We start from the raw sequence: 25139 nt of genomic DNA on the forward strand, positions 1-25139 counted from the left end.
TAACAAGTGGTGAAGTTGCTGGAATCATATGAGGCCTTGGCTAGGATGCAGATTCAGCCAGCTCTTGGAAGTAGTCAAAAGTAAACTTGGGGTTTCCTTGCTCAGCAGCATTACAGATGAACTAAATTACAACTTCTTATAACAGGGATTGCTTGATTCTGTTGTAGTTCAAAGGTTTTGCCCTCATCACATGTGAATATGCTCACCCAGCCACACTTCATCTAGTCAGGCACATACACACTGCTTACCTGGACCTGGTAAAAGCTATTCCTCAGCCTTAGCAACAGGTGATAAAGTTTACCCTGATCCTTTGGCAAACCTCTGAACTACCCTGGCAGAGGGAACTCATTCATCGGAGTGAAGCATTGTTGAAGTATTATATTGTGTTCCTTGTTTATCACCAAATCCTTGTTATAAAAACTACATAGATTAATTTGCTTGTGTCTTTTTTCTCTGCTTTCTGCTTGACTCACAGATTTATTGAGAATAGAGAGTATCAGCTTTTATGTTGCTATTGACAAAGTAGAGTTGCTTCCTGATTGGCATTTTTATTAGGTCAGGAAACAAAACCAGGTCAATTAATGAAATATCAGTCTTTAGTCAGAGACAAAGCCAATAAAATAATTGAATTGAGGTTGTAGATATTCGGTATTTTAGTTGCATTTCCAGTCATTTCTAGCTCTGATTTACAATGAGAAAAAGCACTATCAATTAAAGAAACACACTAAGCAAAAACTAGGGCATCCTCTTTACATTATCTGTAGAGTACAGTAAAAGATCTATTTCTTATTCATTATAAATAGAATACTGCCCACAGATTTTTTGAGACATTTTCCTTGGATTAAAAAAAAAAAAAATGGGTCACTTGGCATTTAAATGCCTTTTTTCTTCCCTGGTTGTAAAATTCTCTTAAAATTAATGTGCTCAGAAAACTTGGAATGATTGGTATGAACAAAGTAATTTTACTGTGTCTTGTTTTCCTTAAGGTCAAAATCTATTAATAGAACAAGAGGTTTCCTTGTCTGCTAAGGGATAAAAGGCAAGTTATCCTCTAGTAAAACAGAATGTTCCTTTGCCATAACATTGTAACATAGCTGTATAATATTTGGCTTGCAGGATATTGGAGGTTGTCCCTGAAAAATTTATGAAGCTTCCTGAACTTTAAATTTTCTCTATTTTTTTTCCCCCTCAGATTTTTACTGTTTGGGGATTTGATGGCAAATTACAATTTTTAGCCATCATGGTGTAACAGTGGTGCTGGGATGCTTAAATTCTAGCTATGATCTTATGACCTTTGTGCTAAGAGAATGAATACAGGGGTGAAAATACAAACGCATCCTGAGCATTCCTGCTAAACAAAAGTAAATGCTCATTGTTAGTATTATTTTGGAGATAAGTTTCCTGACACAACCTAATAAATTCCATCCATTTTTTTTTCCAGGCTGAAGTGTTTAAGTTCCAGTCATTGTTCTCTTTTCTCTCTCAGGCCAGTGGAAGCATTGTTGTGAGGAACTTATGAAAATTGAGATTATGTCACCACGGAAACCACCTTTGTTCTTGACAAAGGAAGCGACCTCCGTCTACCATGATATGAGTAAGTGGGATTTGCCTTTTCAAGTTGCAGAGTAACAGAAACAACATTGTCTGAATTCAGATGGCTTCTGGTGTTGGTTTTGAAACACTGAGTTTTTCAAGGGCAATTCAGAAAATGAAAGAGCAACATAGTTTCATACCAAGGAGTTTATATTAAATCTGAATTTGTAATAGTGCAAATAATGAATACATTTTTATACCTTGAGCTAAAAAATCTGCAGTCTTCCCTGAACACACTCAAAAAAAGCTGTCACTAGAAATAAACTTATTCATGGTAAGAGTAGTATACAGCTCAGGAAATATAAAGGTAAAATAATCCAGTTTGCAAACCAATTGCATGACATTAATCTGCTGTTCTTATTGCTATTTGAAGGCTTATTCAGCATAAATTGCCTAATTTTTTGGTCTTTGGTAATGATGTTGAAAAATATGCTTGGAAAATCTAGCTAGAGTGTATCTGGGATTTGTATTTTTGCAGAGAAAAAATGGTATGCCACAGGATTTTTTAATAGTTTGGTTAAGAAATAATATTTACAGACTAGAAACTGTAGGTAACCTTTACTGGTCCAATGCAGTATTGACTGAGAGACACTGTACAACACTAAATGCCTGACTGCCTGCTGCTTGGGATAGAGCTGTGATGGTGCTCAAAATGCCACTATGCATCACAGCACTGAACAGTCAAATTTTGTCTAAGCTGTGAATGCAGAGCAGAAATGCAGTAAATGAACCACACAGAAGCTTTATAAAGGTAACATGGTAGCATAATTCCACTGATACACGTGTACCTCAGTGAGGAGCAGAACACAAACTGTTGCACTCTTAATAGACCATTTTTTTCCTGGCTTACATATAGTATTTGTAGTACCCTGTACTCAGCTCTGCTGAGGCACCTCAAATCCTGTTTTCAGTTATGGGCTCTTTGTGACAAGAAAGGAGTTGAGGAGCTGGCGTGTGTCCAGAGAAGGGCAGTGAATCTGGGAAAAGGTCTGGAGCACACATGATGAGTGAATGAGGGAGCTGGGGCTGTTTGGCCTGGAGAAAAGGAGCCTCAGGGGGGACCTTAGGGCTCTCTACAGCTCCTTGGAAGGAGGGCATAACCAGGGGACTTCAGTCCCTTTTCTGAAGTAACAAGTGATAGGACAAGAGGAAAAACCTCCAGTTGCCCCAGGCGAGATTTGGATTGGATATTAGGAAGAATTTCTTCACAGAAAGGGTTTTCAAGCAGTGGCACAGGTTGCCCAGGGCAGTGGTGGGGCCACCATTCTGGAGGTATTTGAAAGATGTGCAGATGTGGTGCTTAGGGACATGGGTTGGTGGTGGACTTGGCAGCGCTGGGTAAATGGTTGGACTGGATGATCTTTAAAAGTCTTTTCCAACCTAAATTGTTCTGTGATTCTATTGAAAATCAGATACTGCTGCTGTTTGAGGATTGAGTACTACTGCAGTATATATGGAAAACTCAGTAAGAAGAATAAGAAATGGAGCAAGGCATTCTTAAGACCATAGAGAAAAATAAAACCTGTAAAGTCGTCCCATTTTCTAAAGGCTGGCAGCACAAGAATATTTAGTCATACACTTTCATGGGCTTCCTGTGAAACGAAGTTTTCGCTATACAACAAAATGTGTTTAATAACAAATATATACAGGTTTCCCAGAAGTACATTATTTTTTCTTTTACTTGGAAAGAAATATCAGTGCCTACCCTGCTGCCTTAATGTCACTAAAGTAATTCCCTCCTGTCGCCTCAGTTCTCTCTTGGATAGCATATGTGATATTTTCCATTTCATCATTAATTCTCTTCGTAGTTCAGACTTGGTGAGCCATTTTATACAGCTTTGTATTCTGAGCAGTAATAACAGAAAAATAGAAGTAAAATAATTTGTGGTGTTTTAATCTGAGTTAATTGATGTCCCTTAAAACAGGCATTGATTCTCCAGTGAAGCATGAGGGCTTATCTGATATCATACAAGGAAAATTGAAGAGAGTGATGGTGAGTTCCTTCTTGGCCAACAAAAAGAGTCTGCATCTGCCCTATGGGCGTCATTCTTTGATGGATCTCATGAGATGACTGTTCAGAAAATGTGCATCTGAACCCAAGAAGAGATACTACAAGTCCTAATGACAGCAGAGGAAAGAAAAGAAGAGCTCCGCCTCACCCTCTGATCAGTTACCATACAGTGCAAAAGCACAGGTCAACACAGAGCAACTGGGCAAGGAAAACTGGAGTAAGCCTGACCACACATCTGCCAGTAGCTCTTCCTTGAGTCAGTGTTAGTTACGAAAATGCAAGCAGCTCCAACCCCCCATTGCTCCTCCTCGCAAATTGTCCTTGTGGAAAACATGGTTTAAGCTGGCCTGGAGAATCCCATTTCTCTGATGAGCAAGACCAAGTCTGAAATCAAACCAGTACCAGCCCCTAGACAGAAAGGCATTACAGAAATACTAGACCCCAGGTCCTGGTTGCATCCATAGGCATGATATACCATAGGCTTAGAGGAGTCTTTGAAATTTAAAGTTTCTCAGCCTTCTCTGAATACTCATCCTTAAAAGTAAATTTTAGCATATAGCTCAAGTGTTTCCTGTAAGCCAGGGCATTACTGCTAGCTGCAGTCTCATCTGTATTCATTAGTGCTCGAATCTAAATAATTGCACTAGAACTGGGGGGTTGTCTCTGTCTGGAGGTAAAGGTGCTATTTCTGGAAAACAGTACTTTCCTCTTGAAAAAACCACAGTGGTCAGGGTAACCTCAACTGTCCCACAGCAGGGATGTTACCAGTGCCTTCTACCAGTCCCTCAGCTTAGCCCATTCACAGCTCCTCAAACTATTTCAGTGGGAATTCACACATATCAGCACAGATCTTGCAAAGCTGATTTTCTGGGGCTCCATGCTTGCTGCATCTTCTCTCCCTCGCTTTTTAGGAAACACTGATATGGTAATCATGTGTGAAAAGATTTTGTCCTATTCTGAATGGCTCTGTAACTCCATATGGTTTTCTGAGGCAGTTCTATCAATTTAGCGTGGGATTTCCCAAGTTCCTACTGTTCATATGCTATTGGAGTGGACCAGGGTTATCTGTCTTTGAGCAATGATATGATCCATCACTGCTGTTTATTTTGTGCTAAGACAAGTGTTTAAAAGCAGTTGCTGGATATGCACACGTGCTCATCTTATGGTTGTTTTTGCTGACAAATGTGGCTCTGTAACACAGCTCCTTTGTGGAGCCTCTCAGCCATTCCTGGTAGGGAGCTGATTTGTAAACAGGCAGTGTTACTGGTAAGCAAACTGTTTTTTCACCACTTGTTCTTTCTGCAATAGCAGAGAATAAGCACTTCAGGTGAAGATACTGAACTTTGATATTCTTTCATCAGATTGTTCACCAGTTCTGTAAGAAGTATGGGTTGTTAGGGTTCCTGTGGCGCCTGCAAACATCTACTGCATGAGGAAAGCTGTGTTCTTTGGATCCACAGCTTAAATACCCAACCATTTCTTTGGTTGATGCATTGTCTCAGATGCTGGAACTTGTCAAGGGCAAAGGTCTGCTTGTAGTTTTCCCTCTGGAGTCTTGGTGCTCAGACCTGTGTTGAGAGGGTCGTATCAGTAACGGTATACATTATTTTAACGGTATACATTTAATTTTTTTTTTTTTCCAAAATGTGGTTGACTTTGGGAGATTTAGCGTTCTCCGGAAGATGCTGGTGAACATGGTTGGTTGGTTGGTTTTATTTTATCTAACTTTTTGTCTTCAGCTAAGCTGTTGGCTGCATAGTTGTAAAGGTATCCACTGAATTCCCTCAGTAGTTCATTTGGGATGCGGTTGAGAGGCAGGTTTCATTTACAACTCCTTTTGCAGGATTACAGCCCTTTGTTCTAGAATGTCCTTGTTCATTCTTGTTTAATCACATTCCATTTTCCCTCTGAAACAACCATAATCATTCTTACAATAAATCATGCTGTTACTTTAAGTGGATGGTGTTGTGGAATGGCTTATAAATAGGAACAGAAAACTGAAGAAAACTACATGATTATGTAAATCAGACAGTCGACTAACGTGGACGGTACAATTCTGAACAAGAAATGGGAAAATTGGGGGGAGGGGGGAGCATATTTTCCAAAATGCAGCTGCAATTTATCTAGCTTTAATCTATCCTTAAATGGTTTCTGTGCTCAGAAAGCAAAAAAAAACCTTTTCTTAGCAACCCCCCTTTCATTCTGTAGTTATATTTTTAAAAAATCATAATCTAATAAGGTAAGAACGGCACCATAATGAGGATTTATTTTAAATTCAACAGACCATTGAATTTCAACATGCAGTTTCTCTATTAAACAGTGGCTTTGTTTGAGCTGAATATATGTATTTCAGCAAGGCATTTAATATTAATTTGAAGTCTTCAAGTGATGAGAATTCACTCACACCTCCTGTTGCAGTACTTAATTACCCCAGGTACATTTTTCACTTGATTTTCTATTTGCATTTTTAGCTCCACCTTAATTATTTTGGTCTTTTTATGCATTTGATTGCTTATATTGATTTCTGTAGTATCAGCTTTTCTAATTGCCTGTGTGTAGTTATGAATCATGATTATGTCCCTTTTAACCTTTTCTCTGATGAGATGTACTGAATTCCTTAACTCTCCTATGGCAGGGAATTAATCTTCAAGTTCTTGTCTGTATTTCACATGTATAGAAATTTTTGTAAGGGTGACATCTGAATTAGATGCCACATGTCAATAGTGATCCATCAGGAATGTATAGAGCCATAATGTGATCTTCTACTCTGATGAATATCTCTCTCTCTCTCTTTCCTCAAAAATTGCCTTGGATGCTGACTTTTATGGCCAAGTCCTCTTCAGAGTATTTCTCAAGAATGTGTTACATTATCCTCTTGTTATCTTACCTTATATTTTTTTTGAAATGCAGATTGTATTTTACCAGCATTAAAATACTGCTCATGAAGTGATCCAGATTGGTCTGTGTAAGTGACCAGTCCTCATTCTTTACTACTCCAGCAGTCTGCATGTCCTTTGCAAATTTATTGCATATGTTTTTTACAGTTTATTCTGGATCATTGATTTTTAAAATTGAATGCAAGACAAGGTTTGTAGAGAGAGGTGATAAGTTTTTATTACATCAGTGACATGGGTAGGGGGTGGGGAAAAGCAAACAGAGAGGCCACTGAATTTCTTTTGTCCCTGAGCCTTTAAAACTTTGAATAAGATGGCAAACAGCCATCTTGCTGAATCCCTATTAATACTGTATCTTGAAATTATTGTATTTTAAAGAAAATTACATATTCATTACATGTTCATCTTGCTTTTAGAAAGTTACTTAGGATTCTTGTGGGTAACGCCTCAGTGCAGGTGTCTGCAAGCCGAGCTTAATATATCAAAGAGTAAAATGCAACCTGTTGTTAAAGACCATGAAACTCCATGAAACTGTATTGATATTTTATATCTATCCTTAAATTAGATCATGATATTGCAGTAGCCACCACTAAGCAAGTGAGGCCATTAATTATTCTATTAATCTGCTTCAGAACTACATCATCCCTTTTATGAAGAAAAAGTTGACTTCAGGTTTCAGTATTTGTTTGTTCTTCTTTCCTCTTTCCCCCCTCGCTTCTGTATTGCCATTATTGCCTTTGCATCTTCTGTGAAGCAAGTTGGTTTAAAAGGCTACCAGGAACTACAAAGCTCAGCTATACAATAAGCCAGTGCCCCTCAAGGAACTGCTGCTCCCAGGCCAGTAGAGAAGAATGTAATGTTTCACCATCTTAGTGGCTGCATTCAGTCATGAGGATGCTTTACTTGCATGACTCGAAATATTTGTGATCAAAACCTGAAAGTCATTTGGCAGCCTCCTGCTGGGATGGGGCTTGGAGGACACAGAAGGCCTGTGGCTTCTCCCAGCCCTTGTCTCCCATTCCACTGTGTTCACATTTGTGTAGGCAAGCTGGAATGCTATCACCTGGCAGGGAAGACCAGAGAAAGACTTCTGCCAGGATCAATGGCTAAAACGATCCAGTGTAGCACAGGGAGGATGTTGGTGGCACCTGCTGAACTACACATGGGATTAGAGACTTTGAGGAACGTGTTAGGCCTGCTTTGAAAACTGTACCTGCTTGTTCTCTGCTGGGATTAATTAATGCTGCTTAAAACCAGAATTAAGTGATCGGAAGCAGTCTTGTAGAGGGGCAGAGACAGAAGTCCACCTGAACTCTTATTTTATGTAGTACAACTTGAAAGTATTTGCTAGTTCAAACTTGAATATAAATTTCACGGGACATGAACTTCTGAAATATTGACTGAACAAAGACTGTATTTATTACTTTTTATATTTACCTAATGTCTTCAGCTGTTTACTTGGTCTCAGAATGGCATATGGTACCTTCTGTGGTTTTAAAGGCATTACCTGCAAATGCCTATTTTTTTACTAATACTGTGATATTTTTTCCCATGGTAATAATACTAATAGTTATTTTATGGTGGCTTGTACATAATTGGAAATATTGCCGTAGTATTCAGAGTTGATTTCTAATTAATGCAAACTGCCTGAATAGAAAAAGGAAGATTTGGACACTAATGTATTGTGAAGTGTTAGAACAGAAATCTTATTTTGCTGCTGGCTAATTGCATTTCTGTTAAAATATGCAAGTGAAATTAAAAACGTTTCTAGAATAAAAGGTTTTTGGTGTAATTTTCTTCAGTCTGGAACTGCATTAAGCTTTACTCCAGTGTATAAACCATGGGTGATGGCTGCTGTAAAATGAGAGAGCTCAGGGGTAGCTACTATTCCCTTGGGCCTGCCATGAATCTACCCCTGTAGGCTCATACTGACAACTGCAAACAGTATTGCCTCAGTTTTCTGACCTGGAGGAAGGGAGGAAAAGCCATTTAACTGGCTTTTAGTTAAATCAGTGCTATCTGCTTTCCAATGAATCCAATGGACACCACCCTTTGTGCGTAAGTAAAGTTGGAAATGTTATCTGAGATGCACCTTTTTTCTACAAATGTGCCAAACATCCTGTTTTAGGTTTCATCTTACTTTCATAATCATGCAAGGAAACATGCCATCAATCAGATTTACATCTTGCTCTCTACTTTGTAAGGTGGCTTCATAAATGAGCCACTGACATCCATTAATTAATTAATTAATCCATCTATTAATTGTTTTCCTTTCACAGGCAGCTTTGTGCTGGAGGGGAACTCTTATCCACCTCACCAGCTAGAGCTCAGTGTGGCACTGCTAATTTAGAACTAACTGAGCTGCTCAAGTAAAGTGTTCTTTTGACCCAGTTATAAAATTACTGTAATAAATGCAAAAGGAATTGCTAGACATTTTTAATTTTGGAATAAGAGTCCATGAAGCAAAGTGGGGTTGACAATTGCAAGCCAAGACCATGCAGCTGAGTGATTTAATGAAAATTGTGCTGCAGCTAAACCTGCAGTTTGCTTTAAGGGATCACGGGAGTATAAGATATGATGATCTCTTCATGTAACCATTAGCAAATGGTAAACTGTAAGTGGTTCCATATAGGTATTAGATACTTACAAAAAACTCAGTTTGTTAGACATCAAATAAATTGCTTTTTATGAGGAAAGAAAAATCTTTCAAGATTTTTATATCAAAATAGCTTTCGAAATGTTTTATATACCTCCCCAAAGGGAGAAAATTTATAATAACTAGTGAAGTATCTTTTATTCTGTTTTGGCATTTTTTCAACATTTCTATAAACTTCTTGCAACATAGTTGCAAAAAGATATTTGTAATACACATTATTCCCCTGAAACGGTTTTTTTTTGGCTCTTGTCCAGTGTTAGGTAGTGATACAGGGATACTTGCAGAAGAAAGTGGTTTCATACACAGCCTCTTCCCAGCCCTTAGCAATTACACTAGTATTTAATATGCAGATGTGGGAAGCCCTTTTATTCTGTCAAAGTTTCACTTTATGCCTGTGTCTGGACATGAATTCAGAGTGGCAGTTATAAGTAAAAAAAAGTATTCTTTAATTTACTTAAATTTTGGCATTGCTGCTGTCTTGTAGCACTTACAGCTTGATAATATGCCACAAGAGTTTTCCTTAAAATTTGTGTATTTTCTTTTGCTAAGAAGGAAGGGTCAGAACGTGTTCATAACATGCCTTTTTCTGTCACTGACTATAAAGCAGTTTCAAAATACAAATATCATTGATTAAGTTGTTTCACCCTGAAGGAAAATAGTCCCAGTCTTTTCTATCTTTATTGGATTATAGTTTCCATTTTCTAATTAGTGTCTATTTCAAAATCCCACATGTATTTTGACAATATCTTTCTGGAGCTGCATGCCCAGAGTTGAACATGCACTACTTGCTCAGGGGCACTTGATTTACAAGAACAGAATACATTCATTAATATTGCCTCCGTTTTAGCTACTCGTTCTGCATTAGCAAAAACAAATACAAATATTTCCATCCCTCTATGGTCAAAATGATGTGTGCCTAACTAAAGATGTAATTTAGGCAGAGGGAAAATCTTAGCCTGGTATGGTGACCTTAACATCTCACAAATTCTCAATAGCAGGAAAAATTGGTTATAACTCTGGCTGGCACGAGCGAGCTTCTTTGTCCCACAGCATTTGTTTTTCAGATGGCAGCAGCTGCTTTACTTCCTTGGTTTTGAGTGGTCATTACTCTTCAGTCCAACGTCTATACAAAAGGGTTGAGAGCTTTTGAAATAACTGAGAGCCATTTAACCCGCTTTCCCAATGACAATGGATGGATCGCTGGAGTGTCAATTGCTGAAACACTGAGTTCTTAGCCTGTATATAGTCTAGTAGGAAATAAAGGCAACTTTGCCTTTCTTCTGAATCCAGACCAAGGGACTCGATGTAGAGGACAAGAATATTCTTCTCATCACTGTAGCTTTATTACACAGCATGGGCTACCTGACATGGGGCAGACCAGCTCTTCAAGAATGGAAGAAACTTTGCTCAAAATGTGTAGAGTCTCAAATTTATTAACTAAATGGAAAGCTTTTTATTAAGGACAGATCCTAATAATGGTATTCAACAACATGGCTTCAGGTCAAATTGGATATAATACACAATGCCTTTAATATATCAAGGATGTTTTCTATTATTTTAATGAGTTCATTTGTGTGTCTAATAATACACCATATTTAGTCATGACCTCATTAGAAAGATTCTTAAAACATTTGCTTGATCATTATCCTAAAGAAGAATAAAGGTCTGCTGTCTTGGGAACACCTCAGGTTTAACCCAGCTCAGGCAATGGCCACTTGAGCCTACAGCCTGATGTACACTTTTCTGTTCATTCATTTAAAATTAATGGTATAATTCATTGGTGAGTAAAGTTAGTGATTTCTAAGCATTAATGTGTAACCTGCTATTTACATTTTCATAAGGATAAACCAGAACACGAGTCTTCAGCTACTCTGCACCTTAGTAGAATGATTAATACAAACTTCAGCAAGAACTTGTTTCCTTGCTTTTTATACATTTCCTTTGGCAGGGCAAATTCTGTCAACCATACCTAAAAAAAAAAAAAAAAATGCAAAAGGGAAAAGGGGAAAAGGAAAAGATAGAACCATTATTTAGTTAGACTCCATCTGTCTTATGTTGAAACATTAGAGAGCCAAGGGCTTGCTGCAGATACAATTATTTGAATCAAGATATATACAAGGATATAAATTCAATTTGGTCTCTCACTGATGTTAAACAAGAGTCAAGGGAGGGGCCACAGCTTCTCTGCCCTTCACCTAAATATGAACCATTGTGACAGAAGTTTCCATCCCACTTTTGAGGCATTAGTCCTTAGGTATGCTAGGTTTGACCAAGCAGTGCCATGTTCATGACTGACTTCAATACTGCCATCCTCACAGATCCTCTGAACTTGGGGGCATGCAGGAAAGGGAAAATAATTCTATTTCTCCCCATTTCTAGAGAGATGATGCTAGCAAACTGTAGCAACTTTTAATGTAAGAACAGGGCAGTTTTGAAAAGCTGACTGTGTTACTAATGGGATGTAACCAGAAAGTCCAATCAGAATGTTTTCTGAGAAGCCACCTGACATTATCACTCTCCTTCAGCTTACTGGGCAATTTTTTCAGCTTTTTATAGTGACATGATAGTCAGAGAAGATATTGTTTGGTCCTTGTACTTCACTTTTGAAGCCCTTTACTACAGAGAATTTTTAATCTTTAAGGTCTCCTTCCCTTTCCTGTGTCACTGGAGGATTAGTCTTATCTGGCAGAAACTTATTTCATCTCAGCTGGCTTGCAAAGCATGCAAGCTTACAGCTGTTGAAAGAAGAAAGCATGGCTTGGGATTGGCCAGTCTGTTGCAGGCTGTGACTTGTCCATGGAGTAGTTTGGGACAGTCTCGTGTGAGACACTCTGGTCCTCCTCATGCTGATGAAGGAGCAGCAGTCACAAAAGAGCTGAAGAGAACAGAAATCCCTTTCCAGTTGATGTTTTCAGTGTCTACATCAGGCTTTAGCAGCAATCCCACTATTTTCTACAATGCTCTAGTCCCAATAAAGCACTGATCTTGCATACTCAAAATACAAAACTCTTCTGATGCCCTCCTGAACATTTGTCAAGGTGTGAATGGCTTTCCCCAGCACCAAGGTGCACCAAGACAATTTTGCCCAGCCAGGTCCCAGAGTCGAGATCCCCACATGCTTTTTATCCCAGTCCAGTGCAATCACAGCAACTCCCATTGGGAGAAAGTACTAAAGTGCTTGATAATCATTAAGGCCTCACAGTACCCTTTGGGTTAATTATTTTTATGGCAGGGAGAAGTCATCCACAGAGGTTGCACATATGAGGATAGCCACGTGTCAGCCTTTAATAGACCTGATTGTTCTTCGGTTTTTTTGGCCCATTTTAGCAGCATCATGTTCTATAATCAAATTATATGTGTAAGTTCTGTTTTTGATAAACTAAACATAAAAGAAAAAACAAGCAAATGAGCTTTTCTACAGCAGCCTCTTCCTCTCAGTGCAGTGTTTGAAGGTCCTCATGGAGTGCTCCCTGGAGTAAGGCTGCAGCTTACCAAGCCTGAGTCCCTCCTGGCACTCTCATTCATGCACTCTGTCAAACAACATTTTCTTTGGTTTTTTATCAAGATCTTCTTGACTGAGATCTTCCAAGCAATTAATTCAGTGCTCCATGATTGCAGCTGCTGAATAATTGTTTGTTAGAGCATTTTCTTTCCCAGGCAAGCGATGTAAAATAGTTGCTCCCCTCAATAAACAAGTTGTCAAATGTGATTAGTTAATGGACCTGTAATCATGCGATAGCATAAAGGTAAGGATATGGTAAGTATGATGTGAAAATGCATATTTAAATTAAAGCTATAGAGGAACATTTTCCCATAGGAACTCTTTCTATTGATGGTGAAATAGACAATTTACCCTTCATAATGATTAACTTTAGGTCATTAATTAAAGAAAACAAGAGATTAGTCATCAAGCATTTCAAATTAAAGATGCATTGATTGTTTGAGTTACTTTTAAGTCTGGCTGGGAGACCAGGTTAGTTCCCAGGTCCCATGCCTGAGCCAACCTTCCCATATAAACTGACATGCAGAAGTAAAAGCCTTTTAAAATTAAGGTCAAAAATGTACTAGCTAATATTAAGCTTCTGGAGCCTGAAATGTGATCCTATGTTCCTATTCACCAGCCCTGTAATTTGCCATACTGTTCCTGGTCAGACACATTAGGAGGCAGAAATGGAGCACACAGGCTCCTGGGCTTGTGGGGAAGAGGGAATGTCATTTTTTGGCAAATGAATGCTAAATTCCAACTAAATGCAGTTACAGAGAGTATGTATTATAGCTCAAAAATCTGATTAGCTCATTTTTATATCTAAATAATAAATCTATCTTTTTGCCCGCCCTTTAGAAGAAATCTGAGACAATCCTACAGTGGAATCTGTAGAAAGCAGAAGTCGTGTGCAAAAGAATCTTGCAAGGTTGGGGTTTTTTGATTCCACCCTCCCTTGGGAAATGTACATTCAGTGGTATCATTTCCTAAAAGACTTTTCCTTGACAGAAAAAGCAAATACTTTTATTTTTGTTTTCATTAAAAGCTGTATCTATTACAGAAATTTAATTCTCCATTTGGGAATTATAAGCAGTAATACTATAATAATACTTGTTGGTTACCACACGCTTATTTTAGACTATTCCAGGCAGCTGCCTTCTGCTTTTTGTGCAATCTGTTAGCATTAGGCTCCAATATAAAATGAAATTACTCTGAACTCTCTGCCAGGTTTTTCTATTCTTTTGAAAACAAGTAGCTGTTACTTACATTATGTAATAGTAACAGGGGTAATATAATTACTAAGTCATATAGGAAAAATAAGACTTCAGCCTGCAGCCTTCAGGTAACTAACCACCTAAGTACTGTTGAAAAGATGAAACTCTGAGACAATGGGCCTGTGAAGGCTCCTGCACCAGTGATGCACTGCATGGTGACAGGCTGTGGGGTCACTGCTGCTTGTAGCCAAAACCTATTTTTTGTTTGCTTTTTGGAGGGCACTGGAAAAAGCTTTCCTGAGTAAAGTGTTGGAGCATCTCCTCTGATGTGTCCCAGGATGAGCTCCCTGCACACTGCCAGTCCTCACATCCCTCTGGCACATGTACCCAAAGGCAGTAGTTGAGGAAGGGGCTGACACTCTCCTGGCCCTGGAGCTGTGGACAGAGTGGCACTGGGATCCTTGCCCCAGGGCTGGCTGGGGTCTGTATGCCCCCATGCAGCCTTGCCCCCACCATTTAGTGTGCCCTTTTACCATAAGGAATAATGGGTTTCTGCAGGACTCCAGCTTCATGCTCCTTCCTTTCATAAGCTGAGCATTTGACCAGCACTACAGGCTACCACAGATGTTTAGTTAAAGGAGGTTCATAAATAAAATTGTTTGCTGAGAAAGCTGGCCTTTGCCAACCATAGATCCTAATACTGAGGCAGCTGCCTTTAAAAAAAGTAATAGAATATAATTTCTATTAACATTTTGGCTGTTCAGTCCAGTAGGTCACATTTTGGTGGCTTCTCTCCACCAAGACTATTTTGTCACGGAGGTTGAGTCCCATGAAAAAGAGGATTTCAGACACAACACGGGTTAGGACCAGGCTCCAGATAGCTGCACTGCTGGCAAAGAGCATCCAAGCTTTCTTGGAAGGCTACACACTGGGTCAAGTGGGTGCACCCACACATTGGTCAAGACACATTCTCATCCTTCTTAGTATGCAGCTGGTGTGGTTCACTGGTTCTGCAAGCAGAATTTTTTAATTTTCCCTCGCGGGAGAGAGGAACTTCAGAACAAGAGAATGATTAATGGAGTAAGAAAAAAAAAAAAGCAAACAAAATTGTAAAAGGGATAATAAAAACCCTCAATGAAAGTGAAATTATCAAGATTTATGAGAATTCTATGAGTTCCTCACAGTTGTTGAAAGCAGGATTGCATTAAGCTGCAGCACACCTCACTCTGCACATCCTTTATTGAGAATGGCCGTGTTTACACTTTCATTTACACCACCTCCATGCCTGCAGGCTCCAGGTGAGGCCTGTTCATGCACAGACACAAGTATGGAGCAAAGAGAAAGTGAGGAAGCCAGGCCTGTGTAACTCAGGACCAGCTGGTTTGGGGTGGAGGGACCATGCAGGGCAGCAACATCCAGCACAGGGACAGCCAGGGAGTGGGGACATGTACCAGGGTACTACAGCAAAGTCTGATTTTTTGCAATTCCAGGAGCACAGCAATTGGAAAAATCCAAGTTTTCCTGGGAAGGTTGACCAGTTTGCATTCAGCAGTGCTCACTGCAACCCTGGTGAGGTTTTTTCCATCCCCTCCCAGTTTTCAGGGAAATCAATTAAATGTCTCTGATCGGGTTTTTCACTATGGCTGGGGATAGGTGGTCTTCCTATGCTCCTGCAGAGGTGGGCACAAGCCAAACTGCACTGAGGGTGCCTCCAAGCTGCCTGAAATTAGACATCATTGGAAGACCTTAGCAAATTTTTCTCTCTGGAGAGGGTATGACAGAGGAGAAGTGCCTGGATCAGCTGTGAGATATTTGCAATTAATTGTCTCCATACTAAACACTGGTTGTGAAAAATATCCGTGCACTCTCCATAAAGTAGACCCTTCATTGATAAACTCCCTTTAACACAAGGGGATTAAACACCAGGTTGACTTGAGTGGTAAAAGCCAGGAGAAGATAAGTCACTGCAAAGCACAGCTTTTACATGATCACCTTTGTAGGCACACAGGCTGGTGTTTGCCCAGGATGGATCACAGAAGCTGTGTGACATGTTCAGCGAAACTGAAAGAAAGGTTGGTTATAATGGAAGAGATGGCAGAGATGATACCTGAGCGTGGAATGTCTTAGCTTGCAGGCAGAAATCACACCTGAACTCCTCGGAAGTGCTGAGGTGTGCACCATGGTCACTCAGTACAATTCCCAGAGGGTCGAAAACCTTCTGAACAGGTTCAGGAGCTAGATCAAAATGTTACAGGTCAGTATGATTCAAAGAGAGTATTTGAAAATGCATTCATGTTCCTTCTTTCTTCTCTTCCTATTTTCTTAATTAGATTAAAGAAGATAATCAAAATGGCACAAAGTTTTCCATTTCTTATCACCCTCTATCTCAGTTGTACAATGGCAAGCTGTGGACTGCTCACCTGGTAGGGATGGCTGTATTGATGGAGCAATTCTCTACAGGGCTGAGGACCATTGGTGCTAATTTGCTGGCTGCATCTTCTATGCTGGTCAAGTGAGGCAGTGGTCCACACTTTGCAGCGGGAGCTGCACAGGGCTGTCCTGTCCAGCTCTGGATGATCTGGCACATGAGATAATCACAGCCCTGAGCAACCAGCCGGGACAGAATCAGTGCAGCCATCATGGCATCATGTAGTATATTGCAGTATTTCAGCAAATACAGCTTGCTTTCAGGAGGCCTAATTAACAGAGGCGAGCTTTTTTTCTTTTTTTAAAAGAGTTGGTTTTGGGAAAAAAATAATCAACTAATAACATACCAAATCTCACTCCATCAGAGAGAGAGGAACAGCTTTGAAGAGTGATGATTGCAGCAGGAGTGTAGAGTCCTCGTCCAGCCCACTAGAGATGGAGGAGCCACAGGAGTTCTAGTCCAGGTAACCTTGTTGCTTTGTTTGAAGTATCCAGCATGCAGCTGTAATGCTTTATGCCTGTCCACATGAGGTGTGCCTTATTGTAATAGCAGTACAGCTCTTTTGGCATTGTGTGAGGTTTTCATCCACAGCCTATAAAGGCTCATCCAAAAAGCCAAATTTGGACTGTATACTGAACTGTTGTCCCTATCATGTGGATTTTCAGTTCTTTGACCCACATAATTCTTCTGAAGGGAGGAGGGCTGTTGGGTTGGGTTTTCTTCTTGTTACCAGCGGAATTTTTTCCCATTGACTTGCTAAGAAGCACTGAATGGCTAAGTACTTGAGACAGAGGAGAGGGAACTCCTCTAGTTTTGGGAGGTTTTGTCTTGGAGGGACAGACACATGGGGGGGCGGGGCTGGAGCAGTTGCAGATCTTTTTTTTCTCACTCTTTGGCGTCCGAGAAGGATGGCCAGGCTGTCGCTTACTGTGGGGAGAATTCACTGGCGCCTGAGGGACCAATCACCATCTGCTCGAGTTCCTGGAAATCCTGAACTTTGCCTCTCCCTGCCCTGCTCAGAGCCAGGCTGTGGCTGACCCCACTTCTGTTTCTTTGCTGTAGCTTTGGGTTTCCCACTCCATAGCCCACACGCTCCTGCCTTTCTGGGATGTTCTGCATCTACCACCGTCCACCACCCGGGGATTTCTTGCTCATTCTGCTGGCTGTGATGGTAACTGCACCAAAGGGGAAAGTGCCCGTGACCCAGAGGACTGTTACTGGTTGTGTTTGATATTAATTCTAGAGCTGTTGTTTTGTTTGCCTTGTTATACATACTAGTAAACAACTGTTATTCCTGTCCCCATATCTTTGCCTGAGAACCCCTTAGTTTCAAAATCATAATAATTGGAGGGAGGGGGTTTACATTCTCCAATCCAGGGAGGCTCCTGCCTTCCATAGCAAATGCCTGTCTTTCAAACCAGGACAAGGGCCAATAATCAATAGGTGCTATAGACAAGCTATTTAGTAGGACTTTCTCCAAACTTAGATAAATCAAGTTTGACCTCCTTCTGGCTCCATCAATCCTTTAACAAAGCAGCTTAACACTGGCTTAAATGAAGAACAGATGCTGCTTCTGAGCAGAGCTATTGTTCACCAGTGAAGAGAGAAGGAGATAAAAAACCATGCGCTCCAACTGCCACCAGAGGAAAACACAACTGGTGGCTCCATTCTTGGAATTGTTCCTCTATCTCCATTAGCAGCTGAAAGCAGGATATGGAGGGGAAGATGGAGAGATGGTGGGGATAATGGCTGCTTTCTCAGGATCCTGCCATGACCTGGGCATGGTGGCACGAGGCATGGTGGATGGAGACTGGTGGGTCGGGGTCTGCTGCTGCACAGACAGTGGTACTCTAAGGAGTGAAACCTGAATGCCTTTCATGTCACACTCTACGTTATTAGGAGCAAATCCCCTTCCATTGATTTACACCTTAATGAATTGGCACTCCTCTATTCTCATTCTTGCTTCAGGGTCAGGTCCTTTGCTGCAGTTCAGACTTCCTTTTGTACCATTTTTATGTGTTCTGTACTAGTTTGGAGAAGAGGAGCATCTGCAACTGCCGTGTAGGATCTGTTTTGGATCAGAAACCTGTCCACACCAAAAGAGATTTGACTGATATCACACAGGTAAACTCGTAATGTAGTGGTGTTGTCAGGCTTTATTATTTCAAGTTATTTTATATCATATGGGTAGTGATTGGTTAAGCTGAAATATTATTCCAGATGGGAAAATGTAATCCACTTTTGTTCATCTCTTGATGTAGTAGTGCTGGCTTCTTGTTTTCATATCAGATGGAATGGAGCTTTGTCTAATTCTAAAGCTACAGTTAATGACAGAGAATGACAGAGCAGTTTTTCCTGTACATCTCTTCCCTCGCCCTTCAGCAGCCACCAGGATTTTATGGTGTGATTGTCAGGTCATGAGACAAGATGTCTGGGGTGGCAAAGCAGCTGGCTGCCCTGCTGTGGCACGTGCCAGCACACACGTGACTTTCTGAATTGCTGTTGGGGGACTCATTTTGCAAGTATTAAAAGAAGAAGTGTTGGACAACATACTTCACAGGGTATTTCTCCAAAGGACCTCTCATGGTTGTTGAAGGTAGGCTGCTGGACAGGCCACATGGCCACCCTGCAGCCACCTCCCTTACCACAAAGCAGATATTAAAGGTATAGAACAACAGGGCTACAGTTGGAATCTGGAGTCTTTGTATACTAGCAACCTAAAGCCCAAATGCACAGAGAATCTTCTACAAAATCAGCCAATCCTCACACTTCTGCAAGCCCCTAAACCTGGCTATGGACAGGTTATGGGGGCAGGATCATCACAGACATAGCACCAGAATGGGATTCCATCTTCAAGCTGGAAGAGGTGTTCAGTTGTAGCAACAGAGCAAGATGGACACCACTCATGTGTTACTTCAAAGTGCTGGTGTTCAATCCTAGAGCATGGAAAAAGCAGGAGCTGGTGAGTTCTGTTGACAGCTGTCCTACACAGTAAACCACCTCTACCCAATCCTCCTCACCTGCTTTCTGTCAAGCCTGCCAAAACTGTACCGAAAGATCTGGAAAAATAGAGCCAAATTCTTAATTTCTGGATAGTATTAACACAAGAAACCATCACCAGCTCCTTGTGGAAAGCCACACTTGTGCAAAACTGCCAGTGGTCCTGTTAACCCCACTGTTCTCATGGCAAATTCTGAGTTCTCAGTACTTCAGGGCATGCACATATGATCTCTCTCTCCCTCTCTCTGCGTATTGGTATTTTATATAAATCAATATTTTCTAGTCCCTAACAACCATTTTTCTCCACCAAATGAGCAATTCAGCTCACATCCAGCCAAAGTGGCTCAAATGGCAAGGGTGGCTGCAGGGGACCCCAGCAGGGTGGTGGCAGTGCCCCAACAGCCAGGCCATGTGGTGAATAGGAAAAAGCAAATACATCAGGCATGGCCACTTGGCGAGCCTGATCACCTACAGATGTGCTGCTTGTGCAGGGCTGCTGTGTTTCTGTGTGTACCTGTGTAAGGCAATTCATTTGTCAGTTACTTACACATAAATTCTGAAACTAAGAGCAACCAAATACCCTGATAAACAATCCCAGCTGTCAGGGACAGAGGAGCAGCAGGCTCAGAGGCAATTATATATTTACATTGCATATTTAGACAATGGAAGTGTATATAGTTATCTATATACATAGATATATAGATAACATATCTGTATATATAGATAATATATTTCTCTACAGAAAAGATATATTCATACAAATATAAAAATCATTGTAACATTTACAAATATAAAATTATTTGAATATTTTTATTTATACTTTTGTATTTATATCTACCTATATAAACATAAATTTAACATTTTATATCTTTCTAATTATATATTTTATATTGCCCACAGGCATTATGAAACCCTGCAGGCAGCTGGAGAGGTAAGGCAGGCAGTACCCCCACCCCAGGAAGAGCTGAAGCACAGGACCAACCTCACAGGAGCTAGGAAACTCCCAGGGGAATAATCACTGGAGGGTGATGCAGAAAAAGCCCTCAATGAGGAGCCACCCCTCAGCCCCACTGCAGCCACCTGTACCCATTGCTGCCTTTGTTTTCCATGATCAAACCCCAGTACCTGTCAAACAGAGAGAAAAATCATCTCTCCACTAAAAATTCATCGTCTTACTGTTTTGGGTAAGCACTGAGAAAAACATCCATTTTGTGTCCTCCAAGGAAGTTTTGCAGGTGAAACATTAGCCTAGCTATTTGCAGAAAACAATCCTCTGTTTTCCATTAATTTTTGGAGGCAAGGATGGGGAGGGGAAGCAGGGATGAGAGCAGAAAAAGCAGGAATGTCAGCAGAGACTAGGTGGCAGTAAGGCTGGAACCATTTCTCCTGCATCATGACAAATCAGCAGCATCACAGATTATTTTAGTCCCCTTTTTTAGGTCACCTTTAATATAAATGTTAATAATGCTGTTATCTGTATATCAGAAATCTTATATGGTAACTCTGTAATTCACTGTCTTTATCAACCTTCTTTAATGTATAATTTAATGCTTGTATAGCTATTTTGTTTGGGTATGACTCAGAATTGCAACTATAAAAAAATCAGTTTGCTAGTTAACTACTTTTTATGGAAAGGATTTCTTTCATGTTATTTTAAAACCATGGAGCCAGGGGAAGTATTTTATGGACCACAGAACCTCACAGGGTAGTTAATTTCTCTCTGAGCTGGTTTCTCTGCTGTTTTAAAGGATGCCATCAAGATCATTGCTATTTCTCTTGGTTGGGAGCCAACTAACTCTTCTGCAGTTGCGACACATCCTTGTGCTGTATTAAAGATGGGGGAAATAGCAAACATGGGAGCTGGATGATGCTGAGCAGAAGGTAGCAAGAAGGGTCTGCCACCCCTGGCCACCCCAGGGCAGCTGCTGCTTGAAATTAGGCACCAGCCATGCTGCACCTGATGGGTAAAAACTATTTCAGCCTGGGAGTATGGAGGAAAAAAGATGATGATACAACTCACATGCCTGGTGTCACTATCTCAGTGTCCTGCCAGCTGGGCACGGGGGCCAGGCAAGCTGGCATGATCCCTTGAAAGGCACTTTCTTCCTGCAGGCAGAAAATGGGACTTGGTCATGTGCATGCCATTGGCTCAGTGGGGCATATGGACCTTTAGTGTGTGTGCCTTTGCTTGGTGTAAGAACTCTAAAAGCAGTAATTGGGCAGTTAGCTGAGCTCTAGGCAAGCTCGGGCGATGCACTAAATATTCTGCCTTTTGTTTCATAATGAATTATTCTGTGTATGTAGAGCAAAGGGAGTTTTCTCTTTTGGTTTTCTCTGCAGTTTGTTCCTAGCCTACTTGTGGGGGTGTGTTGAAATCTTTGCTTTTTGCTTATGAGGTCAAGTACTTTAATCAGGAGCAAAAAAAAATTGCGTGCTTTAATCCTAAATTCTCTGAGTGGCTGCCAAATATAATTAGAAACAAATGGCTTTATTCTTCATTTGAGAGCTCTGCAGACACTGGTGGGGGGCAGACGGAGAGAGCTTGGTTTGCCTGGCTGTTTTTTGGGGAGCTTGCAGACAAAACCACTGCCAAAAAACATGAGAAAGCCCTGCAAGGGACGGAGGGTTTGGGTAGAGGTGCAGAAGGCTGTGCCAGGGGAGGACAAGGCCCATGTGTGCCTCCCATGCCAGCAGCTTGGTCATTCCTCCTGTTGGTACTGGACACTGGAGGAGCAGGGCACCAGCCCAGGGAAGCCACATGGCCATCACCTGTTCATGTAACCACACAAGCTGATCCTCTCAAGGTCCCAGCCACCCCAAAAGGGACCTGAGTGGGGTGCAGACACCCACATGCAGAGCACTGAGGTTTAGCAGACCAGCAGTGGCTGAACCCCGACTGGGTGCACACCCAGTTGAGGTTACAGGAACTGAATCCTGCTCTGAGCAACACCAGCCAGCACCTCTCACTGCAGATATCCACTGCTCCCCTGCTTACACACACCTGGGCTGCCTGCAGATTCAACTTACCTCTGTTTAGGTGTATCCATGAACTATCCACAGAATGATAGAGGTTCAGTAGTTTCATCCTTATGGCATGGGACACCACTGGGTCCATTGTGCATCCTTTAGTACTTGGAATATGTGCTGGGAGTGCAGCATGGCTCCCCCTCATCTTTGCCTCCTGCTCCTCCATCCCAGCACTTTCACAGGCTCGTCATGGTGCCTGCCTCATGGAAGGAACATGGCATTTCCAATGAGACTATAGCTACCACACCTGTGTGTGGTGGCCCTGAAATAAGCTGGGGCTGCGGCTGAGACACTCCTCTGAGCAATATTTGCAGGTTCAGGGGTTTCCCCTCTTTCTTCCTTTATTAGAGAAGCCCCTCATGGGCCTGGCATCCTCAGCCACCTCATTTCCCAGGAGAGCAGCTTCCACACCCAAGACAATTGGTTATATGCTTTTAAGCTCTTCACCAAAACCAAGCAGCTCTTGAGCCCCTCCATCCCCGGGAGCAGCATCAGGAGGAGGAGGAGGAGGGAATTACCAGGATTTTTGTGCCCATGTTATGGTGCAGCATGCAAGGACAGGGCACACGTGCTGGCCCCACAGGCTCCCCTCACCTTTGTGAGCACTAGGAGGTTTTCACAACTGCCACCATTCAGAATTTGTGGGTCTCTTGAATGTGCCACTTATACCCAAATCCCTGCTTTTTCAGCAGCTGTGAAATTCCTCATGAATTCGTTTAACCCGGTTTCGGGCATATTCATCTCCAGTCTGCTAGCTCTTGTGGAGGGTGCTGTCCCCGCTGCCCACCAGGACTGGGCACCTCTGGGGGGACTCGTTCCCGAGGTGAGCACTAGATGGAGCATCTGACATGGCGAATGCTCTCCTTCAATCCCGCAGAGGTCAAATTGAAAAGCTAAATGAAGGCACAAATTAAGCTGTATCCCTGCCAGCTCGCTGAACACGCAGTGCTTGCACAGGGGGCAGCAGGGGATGCTGCCTGGCCACAGCCACGGTTTTGTCCTGCAGGAATACAAACCCTTAGCAGCCACGGCTCCAGGCAGGCTGGGCATGCTTTGGGGGTCACTCCTTTTGCTTTCCTCAAGACCATCCAATCCTCCCATGTTTCTCTTCAGTTGCAGAAGTGATACATACCTATAGTACTCTTGTTGTGATGTGCCCAGATTTGGGAAGGCAAACATGCAGACTCTATCGTTTTTGTTTTGGGAAGACCAAAGGTATCAGATATTCCTGGAAAGCCTGTGGGTGAGTGCTGAATTCCTGAGAGCAATAAGGGTGCCAGTGAAGATTATCAGTGATGTCTGTGTGTGATCAGCTCCTCCCAGCAGCAGAAACTTTGCAAAAAATATTCCTGAAATATTCTGGAGCAGTGACAGAGGAAGGGTGCCATTCCCAATAGATCGACATCACCATGGGATTATCACTGGCCCTAAAAGGCTGCTAGGCAATGCAGCTGCTGCTGAGCCATTTTCCCTCTGATGTATCCAGGGCAGGGAAATCCTGCCCCAGGACCTCCACTAGCTTTCAGCCCTCTGTGTGCTCTGTTCCCTACCTGCTGGGGTGCAAGGCTTGCAAAAGTTCTGCGACATCGTCAAGGGGCGTGTACAATAGCTCAGAAACCAGATTCAATGACATTGGTCCTGAAAGGAGCCCAGCACAGAGTACTGCCATGTGATTGTGGAAAAGTGAGGCAGCAAAGCAGAGAACCAAGAGCCTTCAGCCAGAGGAACTAAACTGCAGCCAGCAACACCAGATTGTGCATCTCCACTTTGCTTCAGACACTCAAAACTGTTAATTCCCTGCTGCTGGCAGCTGAATTGAAAAACTGGTGTGACAAGGTGCAAACTCTTTGTCTGCAGCAAGCCAGTGATACAGCATCCCTTGTCCTCTCTCAAATCACTGGACATTTCACTCTCAAACACAGAAGCACCTTGGAGGTCCTGCTACAGTGCCAAATTCTTCCTGGATGTAGTTCCTCCACTGGTGGGTTGCACTGAGCCCTGCAAAGGTGCCCCTGTTTCCCTGTAAATGCTTTGGGTGCTGTCAACACAGACTACTTTGCTCCCCTGCTTGCCCAGGTGTGGGTGCCCTGACCCTCAAGTGATCCCCAGCAAACTCACTGTGAAGTGCCCAGCCCAGCCAAGAGAGGATGCTGTGCCTCAGTGCCACTCACAGGCCAGGCTGGTCTGACTATGCAAAGCTCCAGGGTGCTGATCCTGGGCTCTTCTTCCAGCCACACTCTGAGGAGTGGGTAGGGCAGCCTAATAGGCACCCCAGAACTGCAGTAACAGGCACTGGCTTACATTAATCCACAAACTAGGAAAGGCTAAACAAAGCAAGGAAGCAAATATGGTGCTGGAAACCAAGTTGCCTTGGCCATCTCTGCATCTCCTGCAAAGGCCAGCATCCACATTTCTCCTACATCTTTCACTGGTTGGCTGCATGTTCAACATAAAAAGAAGAAAATACCTCAGCTTGGCAAAGACAGAAGTGGATAGGAGAAAAGGTTTGCTAGAAGACCCATCTTGTCTCATAGCTTCACATATGGGAAGTGATCACAGCACAAAGACTGAGTTCAAGAAGTGTTTGGACAACACTGACAGACACAGGATGTGACTCCTGGGGTGCCCTGCACAGGGCTAGGAGCTGCTGATCCTGATGGGGCCCTTCCAACTCAGCATATTCTATGATTCTACAGTGCTGCATCCTTCACACATGCCCAGTGGCTGGGTCTTCTCCTCAAGCTGGTATTTCTCAGCACAAAAAGGAGGAAAAAGTTGTTTTTGAGACTGCAGCACGTATTCGGAAGCCTCATCTAACAGCGCTGTGAAACT

The 25139-nt window shown here is 42.0% G+C and overlaps 1 protein-coding gene across 1 annotated transcript in view; it reads left to right on the forward strand.

Annotated features, from left to right (window-relative positions):
* The window catches only part of RTKN2 (rhotekin 2), a 33081-nt gene extending 24818 nt beyond the window's left edge, over window positions 1–8263 (forward strand). The window contains 8 exon segments of the mRNA XM_079312724.1: window positions 1487–1594; window positions 3519–3560; window positions 3563–3670; window positions 3673–3747; window positions 3750–3868; window positions 3872–3918; window positions 3920–3944; window positions 3946–8263. Of these exon segments, the coding sequence (XP_079168850.1) occupies window positions 1487–1594; window positions 3519–3560; window positions 3563–3670; window positions 3673–3747; window positions 3750–3868; window positions 3872–3918; window positions 3920–3944; window positions 3946–4068 (647 nt within the window). The 3' untranslated portion in view covers window positions 4069–8263.
* The last annotated feature ends 16876 nt before the right edge of the window (window positions 8264–25139 follow it).

Source organism: Erithacus rubecula, assembly GCF_903797595.1.
Source record: "Erithacus rubecula genome assembly, chromosome: 9".
Classification (NCBI taxonomy): domain Eukaryota; kingdom Metazoa; phylum Chordata; class Aves; order Passeriformes; family Muscicapidae; genus Erithacus; species Erithacus rubecula.